This window comes from Lotus japonicus, chromosome 5 (assembly GCF_012489685.1).
Source record: "Lotus japonicus ecotype B-129 chromosome 5, LjGifu_v1.2".
NCBI lineage: Eukaryota > Viridiplantae > Streptophyta > Magnoliopsida > Fabales > Fabaceae > Lotus > Lotus japonicus.
This window is the reverse complement of record NC_080045.1, coordinates 60,833,243-60,848,922: the sequence shown is the minus strand read 5'-3', so window position 1 is coordinate 60,848,922 and position 15,680 is coordinate 60,833,243. Positions and strand designations below refer to the sequence as shown.

The following is a 15,680-nucleotide window of genomic DNA, read 5'->3' as shown; positions in this document are numbered from 1 at the left end:
TCTCCCCCTACCCAACTCATATGTCCCTCAGCTCCTACCACTTGAGCTATCCTACCGGGTGACTAATCACCATCTATTTACACATATCAACATTCTCACAACGAAAATCTTCATAATTCTATGTTAACGGTGACTCTTCTCACAACGAAAATCTTCATAATTCTATGTTAACGGTGACTCGATGTATGCAGCCATCACCTCTCTAAGCTCTAATACGCTTATACGCAGCAGCACAATGTTAATGGGAGAGCACTAGGGTGTGCTATTGAAGCAAGTGCAAGAAGTGGACCTTCCATGTCAACTAGCTGTATCTAACAAGTACATCAATTCCAAGTTTCAGATAATTCTAATACTAACACAGCAAAATATGTTTCAGAAACTCATGCAGGCCATGAAGTTGCGAGAATATTATTTATGAATAATTTAGCCCTATCAAAAGCCAAGCCCAACGGTTTACTATTACAACAATCTCAGAAACAAGAACATATTTCACGTTTATTAATAATCCACCCCCCAAGAACTATAACTTTCCTAATTGACGACAATACATTTAAATGGATTATACAAGCAGGTTTGATAATAAATACCACGTTCCTCTTCGGTGTATCTTGTGAAAGACACGAAAAAATCCAAGAGAATGTTGAAAAATACATTAATCCACATTATATAACTGCTGTGCACATATTGGAGAAAATTTCATGTGCCTCGAGGTGCAAGTTCAAAGAAAAACTTGAAAGCTTCTTCATCCCCTCTATCTCTTGGCATTGCTGAACCAATTGTGTTTTCCCAGCCAAAGAACAACAAATGACCATCTCAGACTATACTAGGAGGATCCCCCAACCAGCTGCAGACAGCGCGCGGCCAGCGCGTCCTTATGCAGTCCACCAAAGGTGCATGCTGAGTAGGCTCTGGTTTAGATACTTCAGCGTCCTTCCCAGAAGAATCACTTGGGCCGGAAGCAGAGGAAACATTCACATCTGCCATGAATTCCTCCGGTGTCCACCTTGGGGGAACTGAAACGCTCAACTTCGTGAGCCGGGGTCTTTGCAATGGAGTTTCACCCCCAGCATTAACTTGACTGCCATTCAGATCTGATTTAGCAATCCCATTAAAATGGTACAGATCAAAGACCTTCTTACCCATCAACCCAGATGAATCCTTCAAACCTCCCAAGCTTTTGTCTAGATCCAAAATTACTTGCCAGAATTCGCTCCAGACAATGAACCCAGCACCACAAAGGTGATCTAGCTTATCTGACGGAAGTTTGATATTTGTTTCTCTGAGAACATGATGGAACCCTTCCACACTAATGAAACCACCGCCTCCACTCTGATCTTGTGCGTCAAAAGCTCTGCGAATCTCAGTTTCCCTTCCTTCCAGTTCATTCTCATTTTGAACGCTGGGGTCAAGAGCAAACAGCACTGTGTAATGGGATTCACTCCCAACAACCCATATAGGCCATTGTGGGGATTTCAGAAACTGACCAACCTTGCAGAAATTCAGGGATTCTAGCAAAGTGAGAAATCCAACTTCCACATTTTGGGATATGCCTTTCAGAAACATTCCCCCACCTAAATCCATCCTTCCGTCAAACACATTAGGGACAGCCTGCCCACAGAGCAGTAGGTTTACAATTTCCTGTACCACAAATTCATAGAGAAAGAAAAAATCATATTCTAGAAAGTAATTTAAAATGAGCTACAGAAAAAACTTAAAAGCATTTTTCAACTATCAGTGAGTATATACCTGGGAGGCATGCCCAAAAGGAGCAGTAACCAGTGGTAGGCTGGGATCATCCCTGTCACTTTGAACCAAATCCTGACGAAAGCAAAATATTGTATTACATTAGCATGGATTAAAGGCATAATAATTAATAACAACCAATGTAAATTCAGTAACCTTTCAGAATTTATAAGTTATAACATCTAACTTACCATTATTCCCCAATAATTTAAACAAAAGTAAAAGAAAAAAGTTTGAAGACATGGATAACAATTGTTCAATTGCTTTCCCCAACTTTGAACAACAAAGGTTTACACATCTCCTCAAAATTCAAAGGAAACTAGGATATGAACATATAGATTCTGGATCTCACTTGATGCTGATCCTAAAACATCCTAGCTAATGTAAGTTTATAACGAAAGAAACACAGTGTCATCCAATTTCTTTTTCATTTCCAGTTTGTGATATATTTTGGCATCCGAGATACCAGTCAGAGGCTGTAAAAGGTATTTTGTACTATTTTGAATCAACTTTGGTTTGGTTCAGATTTGGGATATGAATTTTTGGTATCCTAAAACAAATATAAATCAGAACAAACTTTAGATGAAATGGTATGAATATTAGGATTGTTATTGCTTTAGGAGTCCTATTACGTCAGAGTGTTAGCCAAAGCATGTACTAATTATATGACATGACTGATTAACCTAGAATATTAGTATAAGATAATAATGTCAGTGACTTATGACCAAAACATAAAATTTTGGAGTCCTCTTAGTACTATATTATATTCTCTCTTTTCCTTTTCCAACAAATATCTATATTTTTCAACATGATATCCAAGTAATACCATTCACCACTCCCACCCCATGACCTATACCCACAGAAACAATATATTAGCTTGGCTCAGTTGTTAGCCTCCTGCTAATTAACAGGCAATGTTAATGATTTGGATAACTAAAATTCATTGCACTTGATGATCCGATGACATAGTTGACCAAAAAGCAGGAAAGAATTAAATTAGATTGCAAAAAATTTTACACTTTCAGTTTTCCATTCTTAAGAAGTTGCATATACAACTATTCTCCATTGCATGAATTTTCCTATAGAAGCAATAAAAAGTACAAGGCAAAATCATATAATCCAGTTATCCAAGTCATCTGATGACATTCTAATATTCATGCAAAAAGATATTTCATATTTAGTCTCAAACAACTAGTTCATTTAGGTAGAATGCCTAAATATATTTTTAAGAAAAAGTAAACAGAGGGAAAGCGCAAAATATTTCTTTAAAAGACTGAGTGAACTTGAAGACTACAGAATGCAATGTAAAGTTGCTAGTGGAACTTGAAGCAGGCAAACATACCAGTCCCCGAGAAAGTAAAGCAGAGATTAGGAAAAGCAATGCCCCCATACGACTTTGGAATAAGGGAATAACTGCTTCAAGCCTCTGCAACAAAGTTGTTTGGGATGTGTATGTTTCAACCCGAAGAACTTTCTGCAGATCTGAGGCTGATTCAATGGAAAGACCTTCGAGTGATCTTGCCATGACCTGTTAATTGGACAAGAGTTGACTCAGCAGATATGGATATTATAAGATAATCACAGTAGAAGACTAAATAACAAGATAGAAAATCCAATTCAATCTACTGCAAACAAGATGCTGCATGAAAAGCCAGTGTCATTAGAATCAGTACCTCATGCTCTGAAATTCCATCAAAGCGCAGAATGTCATTTTCTGGAATGCTCAAAGTTGCAATCACAGCCCTTCTATTATTTCCGCAAGAAAATAAAATTTCACCCATACTTCTTACAAGGGCTCTGCGAAGAAATCACACAGCAGATGTATTTATCACAAGCATAGCATATATATAACCATGAAAAAACACACCGGCCAACATTAAAGACCACTGAAGCACGCAGAAGGATATTGGGTAGGAACTAAATTTTTTATGCTAAAAATTTCCTCCAGCGGATGCACAGTTTAACGAACAGATAAGCGCTGACTCAAATGTTGCCGAATGAAAATTACAGGTCTATCATTAATGAAATAAAAAACTAATAAAAAGAGTAAAAGACCAACTAAATATAGGTTGAAAATGATCATAGGCAAACATATAAACATTATTATAGGAAGGCTATGCCGTGCCACTCGCAGAAAAAAGGGTACCTAATTGAAAGAAATTAAAATTCATATTCAAGACAACAAGAAAACAAACTGTTGACTGACAGAATGAAGTACAAAACAAAGTGCAAGAAATGAAAGTCGATAATTTTATTAATGAATTTTACCAAGCAAAATACGAATGACTGGTCAGGAAAAAGTTAATCACCTTACTTTTCCACCTTCAGAGAGTGAAGAAAAATTATATGATGGAACAGATTGACTTTTAAACGACGCACCCAGACCTCGATTCTGTGGCATAAGTGATACATCTTTCAACTCGTCACTGAAGAAAAGAATGTATTTGAGCACAAATGCCTGCAAAATTAAAGGAAAGCACAAGCAAAAATCAACATAGAACAAAGAACATGCCTCTCTGAACTAATATTGTCTATCACTAAGTAGAAGAAACAAATGAAAAGAAAAATGAAAAATGAACACATCTCACTATATGCCCTCAAATGAACAAGAATGCTACAAAAATATCCTATTTTAGGGACTTTTATGGTCATTATTATCGGGGCCAGCTAACAAGAGGGTCACAATTAGGAGTGAAAATATGAAGCAAACAAGGACTGTTTAGCATTGTCTGGAATTGGAACTTCTTTAAATGGTTTTAACAAATGGATAGTGTGTCACAAGTTCATAAGCAATATTGAAAAATGTAAATGTAGTCATTACTTGTATAGCTGCCAAAACGCCACAGGGTCCACCTTCATGCTGCACTAGGCCCATTGATGTCACAGGATCAGAGCTAAACCTAAAGGAAAGTTTCCACAGTATTAGTAATATGAAGCAAGCACATAATCTTGTTTGAATATAGAAGCACAAGAAACAAATATTTCAAAAGTCAAAACACCTTGAAGGAAAGAACAATGTGCTAAAAAACATAATGTGCAGATGAACAGGTGAAGACACAAGTGGATGACTTCCAAATGGAAATTAAGACATTCATAAACCAATGTTCATAGATCATGCTTCGCAAATGGAAACTCTGTAACATAGCAGTAGCTTCATAGAAGAAAGGTCAGACTGGACAAGATGCACAGAAGCAAAAGTTGCTAAGTTAAGAAAGATGGTGACCTATACTACAAGACAAGGAGACAAAGCTTAATATATAATATTAAACAGATCATCACAGAAGCTTAACATAGCAGTAGCTTCATTAGAACATATTTTTTTAATTATTCTACAATTGTTGTTTCAATTATTTTATCATAATTATAACTTACCTATTTATTTAAACTTGGAGAAACATGCTCTTATACATTCATTCTTGAACATAGTTATCAGTCCCAGATCACGGCATGAAGCGGCTGCCCCCAAAAATGGGATAGCGGATAGCGGGATGGCCGCTATATTAATTTTTTACATTAAATCATTTATACTATGTATATAATATTTATGATTTGTTTCAAATTGTAAGTTAAAATATTTGTTGATTTCAAAAAAATATTAAAAATAATTGTGTTATTATGCTCCATACTCGTGCTGGCCTTTTTAAATTTTTTTTTGGAATATGTGAGTGGGCTTCAAGCCCATAACATACAAAACCCTAATTCATTTCACTCCATTTTAACACCAGACTTCGCGACGCAGTTCACACTTCATAGCGCCGCATCTTCTCTTCCTTCCCCTTTTCAAGATTTCTTCTCATCACACTCATTGCTTCTTCTCAGCGTGCCTAGCTTGGAGTTGGATCCGACCGGAAAGAAGAGAAGATAAGCAAAATCCGATGACGATTTCGTAAAATCTTCTCTTCCTTCCCCTTTTCAAGATTTCTTCTCATCATACTCATTGCTTCTTCTCAGCGTGCCTAGCTTGGAGTTGGATTCCACCGAAAAGAAGAGAAGATAAGCAAAATCCGATGACGATTTCGTAAATTCTGACCCCTTCTGCGTCGCACCGAGATCGCATGCAAAATGCCGTGAAATACGCTGCGATGACTACCTGAGACACGACGAGACCCTCCGTCCCAATAGGGGGCCACGACGCTACATTGTGATCGGGCGCGATTGACTACATAATTCTTGAAATTCCTTCAAAGCTGTGAGTTTTAATTGTTTGATTTTGTTAATGTTTGTGATTTGATTTGAGCAAGGAAGATAAAATAGTTGATTTTGGATAATGTGAAAATGAGAATGCTATCTTGAAAGAGTTTGATGAGTATTGAAAATTGCGTTTGAGACTTTAGACATGAGTTTGATTATGAATTTGAAAGACTGTTTGAGGATCCTTGTTAGAACCCTGTAGCTGTTAGCAAGGGTAACGGCCTAGGTGCACCTAGTTATTATAATTCCAGAAGAAGAGGGTTATTTGTTAGATGGGCCTCCAGTGCACGGAGAGGGTTACCACCCTAGCTGCCCTCGATGCTACGACACGACATATGATGTGAGAGGAAAGGGTTATCCGTTAGATGGAGCACCCCTATTGAAGAGCTCATCCCTTAGGAGAAGAGGGTCATCAACGAGATGGAGCCGCCTCATCGTTCATGTGTGACCCTATTACATTAAATTTCTGATTTACATGTTTTCATACATTGACATGATTTAATCATATTTCTTCGAAATGATTATTTACAAATTTTATGATTTAGGCACAGTCATCATTAAATGATTTGAATTGATATTATTGATGATATAAATTGATTACATGGAGATTGAGAGTGAAAAGTTCATGTATGATGTGATTCCCCTTCTAGTTCATGGTAGTTGATAGACTCTCACTACAAGTCTTTGTGACTCACCCCATCATTTATTTTTCATCTACAAATTCTCAGGCAACTGAGTAGAAGGCTATTTCAATATTCAACCATTCGGTTTATCTTGTCGGTAGACCCTCTTTGGTTGGTGACCCGTGACCCTGGTGTCCTGTTAGGTACCAGAAAACAGAGTAGGAAAATAGAGACTGAGTATACTAGATTAGCACTGAATCCTCTGGTATGAACCCAGAAGCAGTGTTTGCAGTAATACAAAGGAAAGCAAATGAAGAAGAAAATGAACAAGAGCAAATTCGAGAGTGCTCTATCTCTCCCAAGTCCTAGCCAATTTCTGCCTACCTCTCTCTCTCTCTATACTAACATATATATCCTTAGCTAATAGTACTGGTCCCCTCCTTATCATTGAGAATCTGCCACCTCACCAGGTGGTGGTTATTTTGGGATCCTAAGCTTCTAGAATGTTGGCCTCCAGCTGTGGCTTGGGCCTCCTAGCATAGACGTTGCCAAACCTGGGCCTGGAGCTTGGGTTTGCAACATCTCTCCCCCCTTGAAGATTCAGCTTGTCCTCAAGCTGATGATTAGGGAACTGGTCCAGCAACTTACTGAAATCCTCCCATGAGTCTTCAAATGTTGGTAGGTCCTTCCACCTGATTAGCACTTCTAAGTCCCCATCCCTGTTTTCCCTGGTGTCCATAATAGCTTCTGGTTCGACCTTGAGTTCCCATTCTTCAGTAAGAGCTGCTGGTAATGGTTGGCTTTGAACTCCTGCATTCACAGCCTTCTTGAGCAGGGAAATATGGAAGACAGGATGCACTTGGCTTCCTTCTGGCAACTGCAGTTTATAGGCAGCTGGGTTGATCTTTGCTATAATTGGATAAGGTCCATAATACCTAGGACTCAACTTCTGATTGCTTCTCTTAGCCAAACTCTTGAGCTTATAGGGTTGAATCTTCAGATAAACCAGATCCCCCACTTCATATTGAACATCCCTTCTGTGCTTGTTGGCCTGCTGCCTCATTCTATTCTGTGCCTTCTCTAGATTACTCTTGAGCTCCTCTAGAATTAGATTCCTCTCAGCAGTCAATTTCTCCACTTCATCTACTGATGTTAAAGAATCATTTCCCTTAAAAATCACAGGTGGTTCCCTCCCATAAAGAGCCTTGAAAGGAGTGGTTTTGATGGCTGAATGGTAATTTGTATTGTACCAGAATTCTGCCCAACTCAGCCATTTGGGCCATTGCTTTGGTTTGGACCCTGTTACACACCTTAGATATGTCTCAACACATCGATTAACCACCTCAGTTTGTCCATCTGTCTGAGGGTGGTATGCAGAGCTGAATTTCAATTTTGTGCCAGCTAGTTTGAACATCTCTGACCAGAATGTGCTGAGAAATACTCTGTCTCTATCAGACACAATGGAGGTGGGAAAACCATGTAGTCTTACCACTTCTTTGATGAATACTTCAGCAATCTCCTTGGCATTGTATGGGTGAGATAAAGCAATGAAGTGTGCATACTTAGTAAACCTGTCTACTACCACTAGTATGGTATCTTTTCCCATGGCTTTAGGGAGACCTCCAATGAAATCCATGGATATATCAGTCCAACCTTGAGAGGGTATAGGGAGTGGTTGAAGAAATCCTGCTGGATTTAGTGCCTCATATTTGTTCCTCTGACACACCTCACACTTTTGTACATAATTTTGAATGTCTAGCTTCATGCCTTCCCAGTAGAATAAAGCTGATATTCTCTTGTAGGTTCTGAAAATTCCAGCATGGCCTCCTAAGGCTGTATCATGAAATTCCTTCAGAACAGTGAGAATTTTGGTAGAGCCCTTAGGGAGAACTATTCTGTCTTTGTATAGCAATCTTCCCCTCTTCAGTTGATAACCAACAGCAGAATTCCCTTGAGTGGCTAACTCCTGCAGAACCTTTCTATATCTTTCATCCTCTAATATCTCAGCTTCCAAATCTGCCCATTCAGCACACTGGACTGAGGATATGGCAGAGAATTGCAACTTCCTGGATAAAGCATCAGCTGCTTTGTTTTCAATCCCAGGCTTGTACTTAATTTCAAAATCATAGCCCATCAACTTGCTCATCCACTTTTGTTGTTCTTCCCCCATTATTCTCTGATCTGCTAGAAATCTCAAGCTTCTCTGATCAGTGTGTATGACAAACTTGCTCCCTAGGAGATAATGTCTCCATTTTTGCACAGCAAGAACCACTGCCATCAATTCTCTTTCATAAACAGATTTGGCTTGAGCCCTATCAGATAAAGTTTTGCTCATATAGGCAACTGGTCTTCCTTCCTGCATAAGGACAGCTCCAAGTCCCTTCCCAGAAGCATCTGTTTCCAGAATGAAAGGTTTGTCAAAATTGGGTGGAACAAGAACTGGAACAGTAGTCATCACTTCCTTCAACTTCACAAAAGCTTGGGTGGCTCCTTCAGTCCACTGGAAGCTATTCTTCTTGAGCAATTGATTTAGAGGTTGTGCTAGTTTGCTGTAATTTTTCACAAATCTTCTGTAGTACCCTGTGAGTCCTAAGAACCCTCTTAATCCTTTCACCTCCTTAGGAATAGGCCAATCTAGCATATCTTTAATCTTGCTAGGATCAGCCGCAACTCCTGCTTGTGATATGACATGTCCTAAATAAATTATCTCAGGTTGACCAAAAGAACATTTCTTCTGGTTTGCAACCAGATTGTTTTCCTTCAACACTTGTAAGACAATCCTTAAGTGGTCCTTGTGCAGCTCTTCATTCTTACTATAAATGAGGATATCATCAAAAAAAACAAGTACAAACTTCCTCAAGTAAGGTCTCAACACTTGGTTCATGAGTGCTTGAAATGTAGATGGTGCATTTGTCAATCCAAAAGGGAGGACCAAGTATTCATAATGCCCTTCATGGGTTCTAAAAGCTGTCTTAGGGATGTCTTCTTCTTTCATCCTAATCTGGTGGTACCCTGATTTTAAATCCAGCTTTGAGAAAACCACAGCAGCCCCAATTTCATCCAAGAGTTCATCAATAATTGGTATAGGGAATTTGTCAGGAATAGTGGCCTTGTTAAGGGCTCTATAATCTACACAAAATCTCCATCCCCCATCTTTCTTTTTTACAAGAATAGCTGGGCTGCTGAAAGGACTAGTACTATGCCTAATTATTCCAGAATTCAGCATTTCTTTCACCAACTTCTCAATTTCATTCTTTTGATAGAAAGGGTACCTGTAAGGTCTGATGTTGGGAATGGAAGCTCCCTCTTGTAATTGAATAGCATGGTCAGTGGTCCTTCTTGGTGGTAGTCCCTTAGGCTCTTGGAACACTTCTGGATATTCTTCCAGAATTTTCCTCATTCCCTCTGGCACTTCAGCTTCTGTCTTTTCTTCTTCCTTCTGATACTCATAAGATAAGTAGTACCCCTCTGCTTCCTGCTGTTCAGTGATCTTAATTGATTTCCAATTAGCAGTCACCCTGCACACTGAGGGTTCCCCTTGCAGAACCATCTTCTGCCCTTGAGAAACCCATTGTATGATGAGTTCCTGGAAATTTGCTTCAATATTTCCCAGACTAGCAAGCCAGTCCATTCCCAGAACCACTTCTGTACCTCCCAATCCTAGTATAAAGAAGTGCTGCATAATGGGAATTCCTTGGACTTCTAGTTTCAAGTTCTTGCATACCCCAGAGTTCCTCTCCTTTGCCCCATTCCCCACTTCTACAACATATTCAGAGGTTGCAATGACTGGAATTTCTAGTTCAACTACAAGGTCTTGGGAGATGAAATTGCTGGTTGCTCCACAATCTATTAAAATCAGAACTTCCCTATTTCCTATCTTCCCTTTCACTTTGAAGGATCGGTTGGAGGTTAACCCTTCCTTGCTGTTCAATGACAACTGGAGAACCTTCCCTTCCAGCACAAATTCCCCATCCTCAGCTTCCTCAAAAATCTCCTCTTCTTCCTCATCCTCCTCTACTTCCATCAGAATGAGTTGGTAGTTTTTCATGGAGCAAATGTGTTCTTTCCCCCATTTGTCTCCACACTTAAAGCATAATCCCTTCCTGCTTCTCTCTTGGAGTTCAGTTTGGGTCAACCTCTGCCCTCCATTCCACTTCTTTTCTGGTTGTTTTCCTTCTGTGTCCTGATTACCAGTGCCTCCTTTGTTCTGGAGACTTTTCCCTTCATTGTCTTGATTTCCTGTACCCCCTTTGCTCTGGAAATTCACATAAGAGTTTGCAATTCTTCCCTTGCTGTCCCCTGTACTGGAATAATACCTTCCCCCAACACCCCCTTTTTCCTTCCATCCCCTTTTGTCTTCCTCCTTAGGTTTGCCTCCTCTCATAGCTGTGTTTTTCTCTTCGAGCAACAACGCTCGATCCATTAATTCTGCTAGATCATCAGCAGGGTACAGCTTCATTTCAGCTTTGATTTCTTCTTGCAACCCGTTTAAGAATACTCCTTTCAGCACCTCTCTGTCAGCGTTCCTCATGGGCGCTGCTAGTAACTCAAAATTCTCCCTGTACTCCATAACGCTTCCTTTCTGTTTCACACTCAACAGAGGACCAAACGGGTTCTGGAGAAGTGCGGGTTGGAAACGGCGAAACAGAGCTTGTTTGAAAGGTTCCCAAGCTCGCTCTAATGTCTGCTCTTCCCACCACTGAAACCACCCAAGAGCACGATCCTCCATGGCGATCATCACCATCTCGATCTTCTCCGCTTCCTCGACCCGGCTGAGTCGGAAAAACCGCTCAACCTTGGTGACCCACCCGTAAGCGTCGTTTCCATTGAACATCGGGATGTCCACTCGTCTTCCTGTGACGGCGCGCAAATGGCTCCGGTGGTGATAGTGCTCGTGGTGTTCTCTGCTGCGCGACGCTGTTCGCGACCCGGTACGCGACCCGGTTCGTGACCCGTCATAAGTTCTCGCTGTTGAGACTGAGTTGTGCTCGCGTGAGCTCCTCCGATGCCGCGGGGTATTAGAACGCCCCCTGGTTCGCCGTCGGTCGCGACTCAGGAAGAGTCGCCGGAGTTCTTCAAACTGTTCGTGAGCCACCTCTTTCATCTCAGTAAGGGAACGCTCCAGATCATCCACTCTTGATTCCATCGCACCGCGGGTCAGCACCATACAGCTCCCTTTTTGGATCGGGAGCTCTGATACCAATGTTAGGTACCAGAAAACAGAGTAGGAAAATAGAGACTGAGTATACTAGATTAGCACTGAATCCTCTGGTATGAACCCAGAAGCAGTGTTTGCAGTAATACAAAGGAAAGCAAATGAAGAAGAAAATGAACAAGAGCAAATTCGAGAGTGCTCTATCTCTCCCAAGTCCTAGCCAATTTCTGCCTACCTCTCTCTCTCTCTATACTAACATATATATCCTTAGCTAATAGTACTGGTCCCCTCCTTATCATTGAGAATCTGCCACCTCACCAGGTGGTGGTTATTTTGGGATCCTAAGCTTCTAGAATGTTGGCCTCCAGCTGTGGCTTGGGCCTCCTAGCATAGACGTTGCCAAACCTGGGCCTGGAGCTTGGGTTTGCAACATGTCCTCATACTGGATTCTGGTTATTCTGCATCAATAGAAAGTCTTAGATGAATTTATGATGACCTGTTATTTTATGTTTTATTGTAAGAGTTTTTGCACTTGGGAGTTGAATATGGAGTTTATATTTTCTTTGAATTTTGGTTATGGTGAATCCTACTTCGTAGGTTTTGTTATTTTGAATATGTCGATAAAACATAGGATACTCTGCCAAACTTCATAAAGTTTTGACAACATGTTTATTAAGGAAAATTGTTGGAAAAATGACTTTGTGAGAAACATACTTGCAAGACTAGGGTGTTTTGTGCGTTGGTTAGGACATATGATTTTGGGTCGTGATATATGTGCTTGAATAACCTGAAACTAAGATGTTTTTGAGAGAAAAGTTCATGATTTACATACCAAGATTTATAATAAAGTGGGCCTACATGCCCCGAATATGTCGCGAAGACATTTTGAGCTTATTGGCCTTTCATTTCCAAACTATCCTCACTAAGAGTGGTCAGACTTGTTCATAGGAAGTTCTGTCCTTTTCATATTACTAAGAGCACGTGCATAAGGAAAATACACACACCTTATAAGTTAATATACTAACAGATTACCACCTCTTTTACACTCACTTAGGATTTCAACGAAACCCACATAGTTGACGTGGAACCAAGGTTGTCAATTCTGGCGGGATCCTGAGTTCCCAGCCCAGCCATGCCCTAGGATAAAATTTCCCAGACCAGACCAGACAGCTGTGGCGGCCAAAATCACAGCCTATCCCGCGCGACAGTGATTCCCCCCGTTTTCCTAAAACACCCACAATATTTGAACGTTGGGGGTTATATTTTAAGGCTACTTCTGGGTTTTCCAAACGAAAAAAACCCTAAACTCGACCCTTTCCCTCCCATCGCACCAGCTCTTTGAAGCACCAGGCGACCACCGGGGGACTCCAGCGAGCTTCTTGTAAGGTAGGTTCTCCTCTGTCATGTTTTATCTCTTCTCCTTTGTTCTGTTTTCTTATTTCCTCTCCTCTCCTCTGTTCTGTTTTCATTTATTTCCTTTCCTCTTTTCTGTTTTATCTCTTCCATGTTTTGTTCAATTGATTGATGATTTCTTATGAAGCTAGGAATTCAAATTCAGCTTGCTTTTGATGGTGTTTAGTTGTATGACTTTTTGTTCAAGACCTATGCCTTTAATTGCTAGTTTGCTAAATTGATACAATGAAAGTATGCATATAAGATGAATTTCAAGTAATATTTATCATTGATTTTTAGTATGTATATATATGTGGTATAAATTATACAAAAGATTGACAAAAATTCACTATCCCGGCCATCCCACTTTCCGGGATCCTGCTATCCCAATTTTGGGGCTGGCTGGGACAAGCCGGGAACTAAGATTGACAACATAGCGTGGAACCCACTCGACGACACAATGTAAGAAGATTGTCTAACAGCAGGTGTGCATAAGAATCTCACCTCAGTACTCCCTGAGTGTGGTCAAACTCTCTCATAGAGTCATAGTAAAACTCACCTCTCCCCCATTGGCCAAAAAAAGACCCATATGACATGGATGCTCACCTTTGCAGTTTTAACCAATACTAACCAAGTTTTCTTTTCTTTTAAAGCCCTAAGATATTACAATATTGAATGAATAACAATGCTAACTGAGCTCACTCATCTGTAAATAAATAAAAAGGAATATATGCATACATCCTGGTTCAACAATCAAACAACAGCATTTGCATAAATCTACAATGAATGCACATTGTGTCCAAGCCAGAATAACTCAGTGTACATTGTGTCCTAGCCAGAATAACTCAGTGTCCAATCACATACAAACAAGGAACACATAGCTGGAGAATTTCTACTCCATTATTAGCACAGGCAGGAATGAACATTACAACATTCAAAAAGAAAAATAAAAACTAACATCAAGCTTGTCCACTCAGCCAAAATAAGCAGAAACAAGTACCTGATTCCCTGGTTGCTCCATTGAGCAAGAATCCCTTTTGAGACTTCACTCCCAAACACCATAACAAACAACTGATTAGCTTCATCCACAGACAGCACCTTACTCAAGTCCCCACCTTTCAAACGCAAATCCTGCTCAGTCTTCCCAGCTTCTGCACCCTTTATCACCCCTTTACCCGCAGGCGATTGCGGCGGCGAAGGCGAAACCCAAGAGGTCGTCGCAGCCATCCGCTTCTCAGCAGCCGCCGCCATGAGCTCCCGCCGCCTGGTCTTATACTCCGGCGAATCCTCCGGCGACCCAGAAACAACCCCATCAACAACGTCCCTCGGCTTGCTCCGCTTCGGCTCCGGCGTCGGGTTCTCCTGCATGCTCATCCGAATCGCCATTTCCAAGTCATCTTCCTCTCCTCGATCCGCCATTACCGATTCAATCAAAAATGAACCCTAAAAGGTGAATAATCTCTAGGGCTCCGTTTCCGAATTGAATATCTCCGGCGAAATTGGGCGAATCGGAATTTGGAGCAACGGGAGGGGCAAAATTGGAATCGAATTGTGATTGCGGCGGCGAGTGTGTGTGGTGGTGGTTGGTTGGTTGTGAAGCAGAAGGTGAAGCCACGACGGTGGTGGCGGTGATGAATGAGGATGAACCTTTGTAGAGGTGTTGGTTGTAAAATGACTGTGCTGTCCCTGAGTTAAAGGGGCAGCGCAGTGGTGGAGTGAGTAATTTAAGGGAAAGTAGAAGGGGTTATGGGAAATTGGAGTTTGGTGACGCAGGAACGGCGATACTTTCCTTTAACGGGGAGGTATTGAAAAGTGCTTCTGATTTTCCAGTTAAGAAAAGCGAATCTGCTCGCATGTTTAAACAAGAAAATTCTGATTCATTGGTTTCTTTCTACCATATGATATTTTTTAGAATTAATACCAAGATTGCTTTTTTAAAGGATACAATTACCAAGATATTTTTATTAATTTTTAAGAATAGTTTCTTAGAACAATTTAGAACAATTTCATGATATTGATTTTATTAACAGTTACTCCATTATATTTTATGCATTATTGGTGAGTGTTTGAAGGGTTGATAATGAGAATTTCCATAGAGGTTACTCTTTCGATCACATTCAACTATGATATTCTTATGAGAGATCAGGTGTATTTATGATGTTATGGATACAACACAAAAATAATTGGTACAACGTCACTGCAAGTCAAGGAGGAAATTTTGGTTTGGGTTCGTCTGTTTTTCGTCTACAGAGGAGGTTGTTTTGACTGTCATTTTTCTCAATGGGGCAAAAGCGGGTGACTCATCCTTGGCGGTTTCGACGGCAAGTACCCTCGGAAGAGGGCTTTGTGTGCGAATATGAGCAGTTTCTGACCTCAAATTATGTTGAGGAAGGTGTTGAGTTTGTCTTCCCAAATATGGCAGCAGAGCTCTTTTGGGTCGTTTCCTTTTACTACTCCCAGGCGAGACGCGAAACGCTTTTGGTTGGGAAGTCAAAGGGGACGGTGTGTGGCGAGCTTCTCAGTTGATGGGGCGAATGATCATTATCAAAGAGATCTGTAGTATGAAGGGTCTTTGC

The 15,680-nt window shown here is 40.5% G+C and overlaps 1 protein-coding gene across 1 annotated transcript; it reads right to left on the bottom strand.

The window, feature by feature from the left end:
* Nucleotides 1–387: 387 nt before the first annotated feature.
* On the bottom strand, nt 388–14,972 carry LOC130718307 (uncharacterized). Its single transcript, XM_057568863.1, has 7 exons — nt 14,105–14,972; nt 4,565–4,643; nt 4,053–4,201; nt 3,417–3,540; nt 3,086–3,271; nt 1,747–1,818; nt 388–1,638 (listed from the first exon to the last, which is right to left on the bottom strand). Exons 1-7 carry the CDS (start codon nt 14,521–14,523, stop codon nt 814–816), a joined length of 1,854 nt encoding a protein of 617 aa, XP_057424846.1. The 5' UTR covers nt 14,524–14,972; the 3' UTR covers nt 388–813.
* Between the last annotated feature and the right edge of the window lie 708 nt (nt 14,973–15,680).

Excerpts from the sequence above, each read along its gene's own strand:
- LOC130718307 (XM_057568863.1), bottom strand. The coding sequence starts at position 14,523 with ATGGCGGATCGAGGAGAGGAAGATGACTTGGAAATGGCGATTCGGATG. Across the intron at positions 4,202-4,564 it reads GCGTTTTGGCAGCTATACAA|GCATTTGTGCTCAAATACAT; the intron begins GTAATGACTACA and ends TTAATTTTGCAG. Across the intron at positions 3,541-4,052 it reads TCTGAAGGTGGAAAAGTAAG|AGCCCTTGTAAGAAGTATGG; the intron begins GTGATTAACTTT and ends ATTTCTTCGCAG.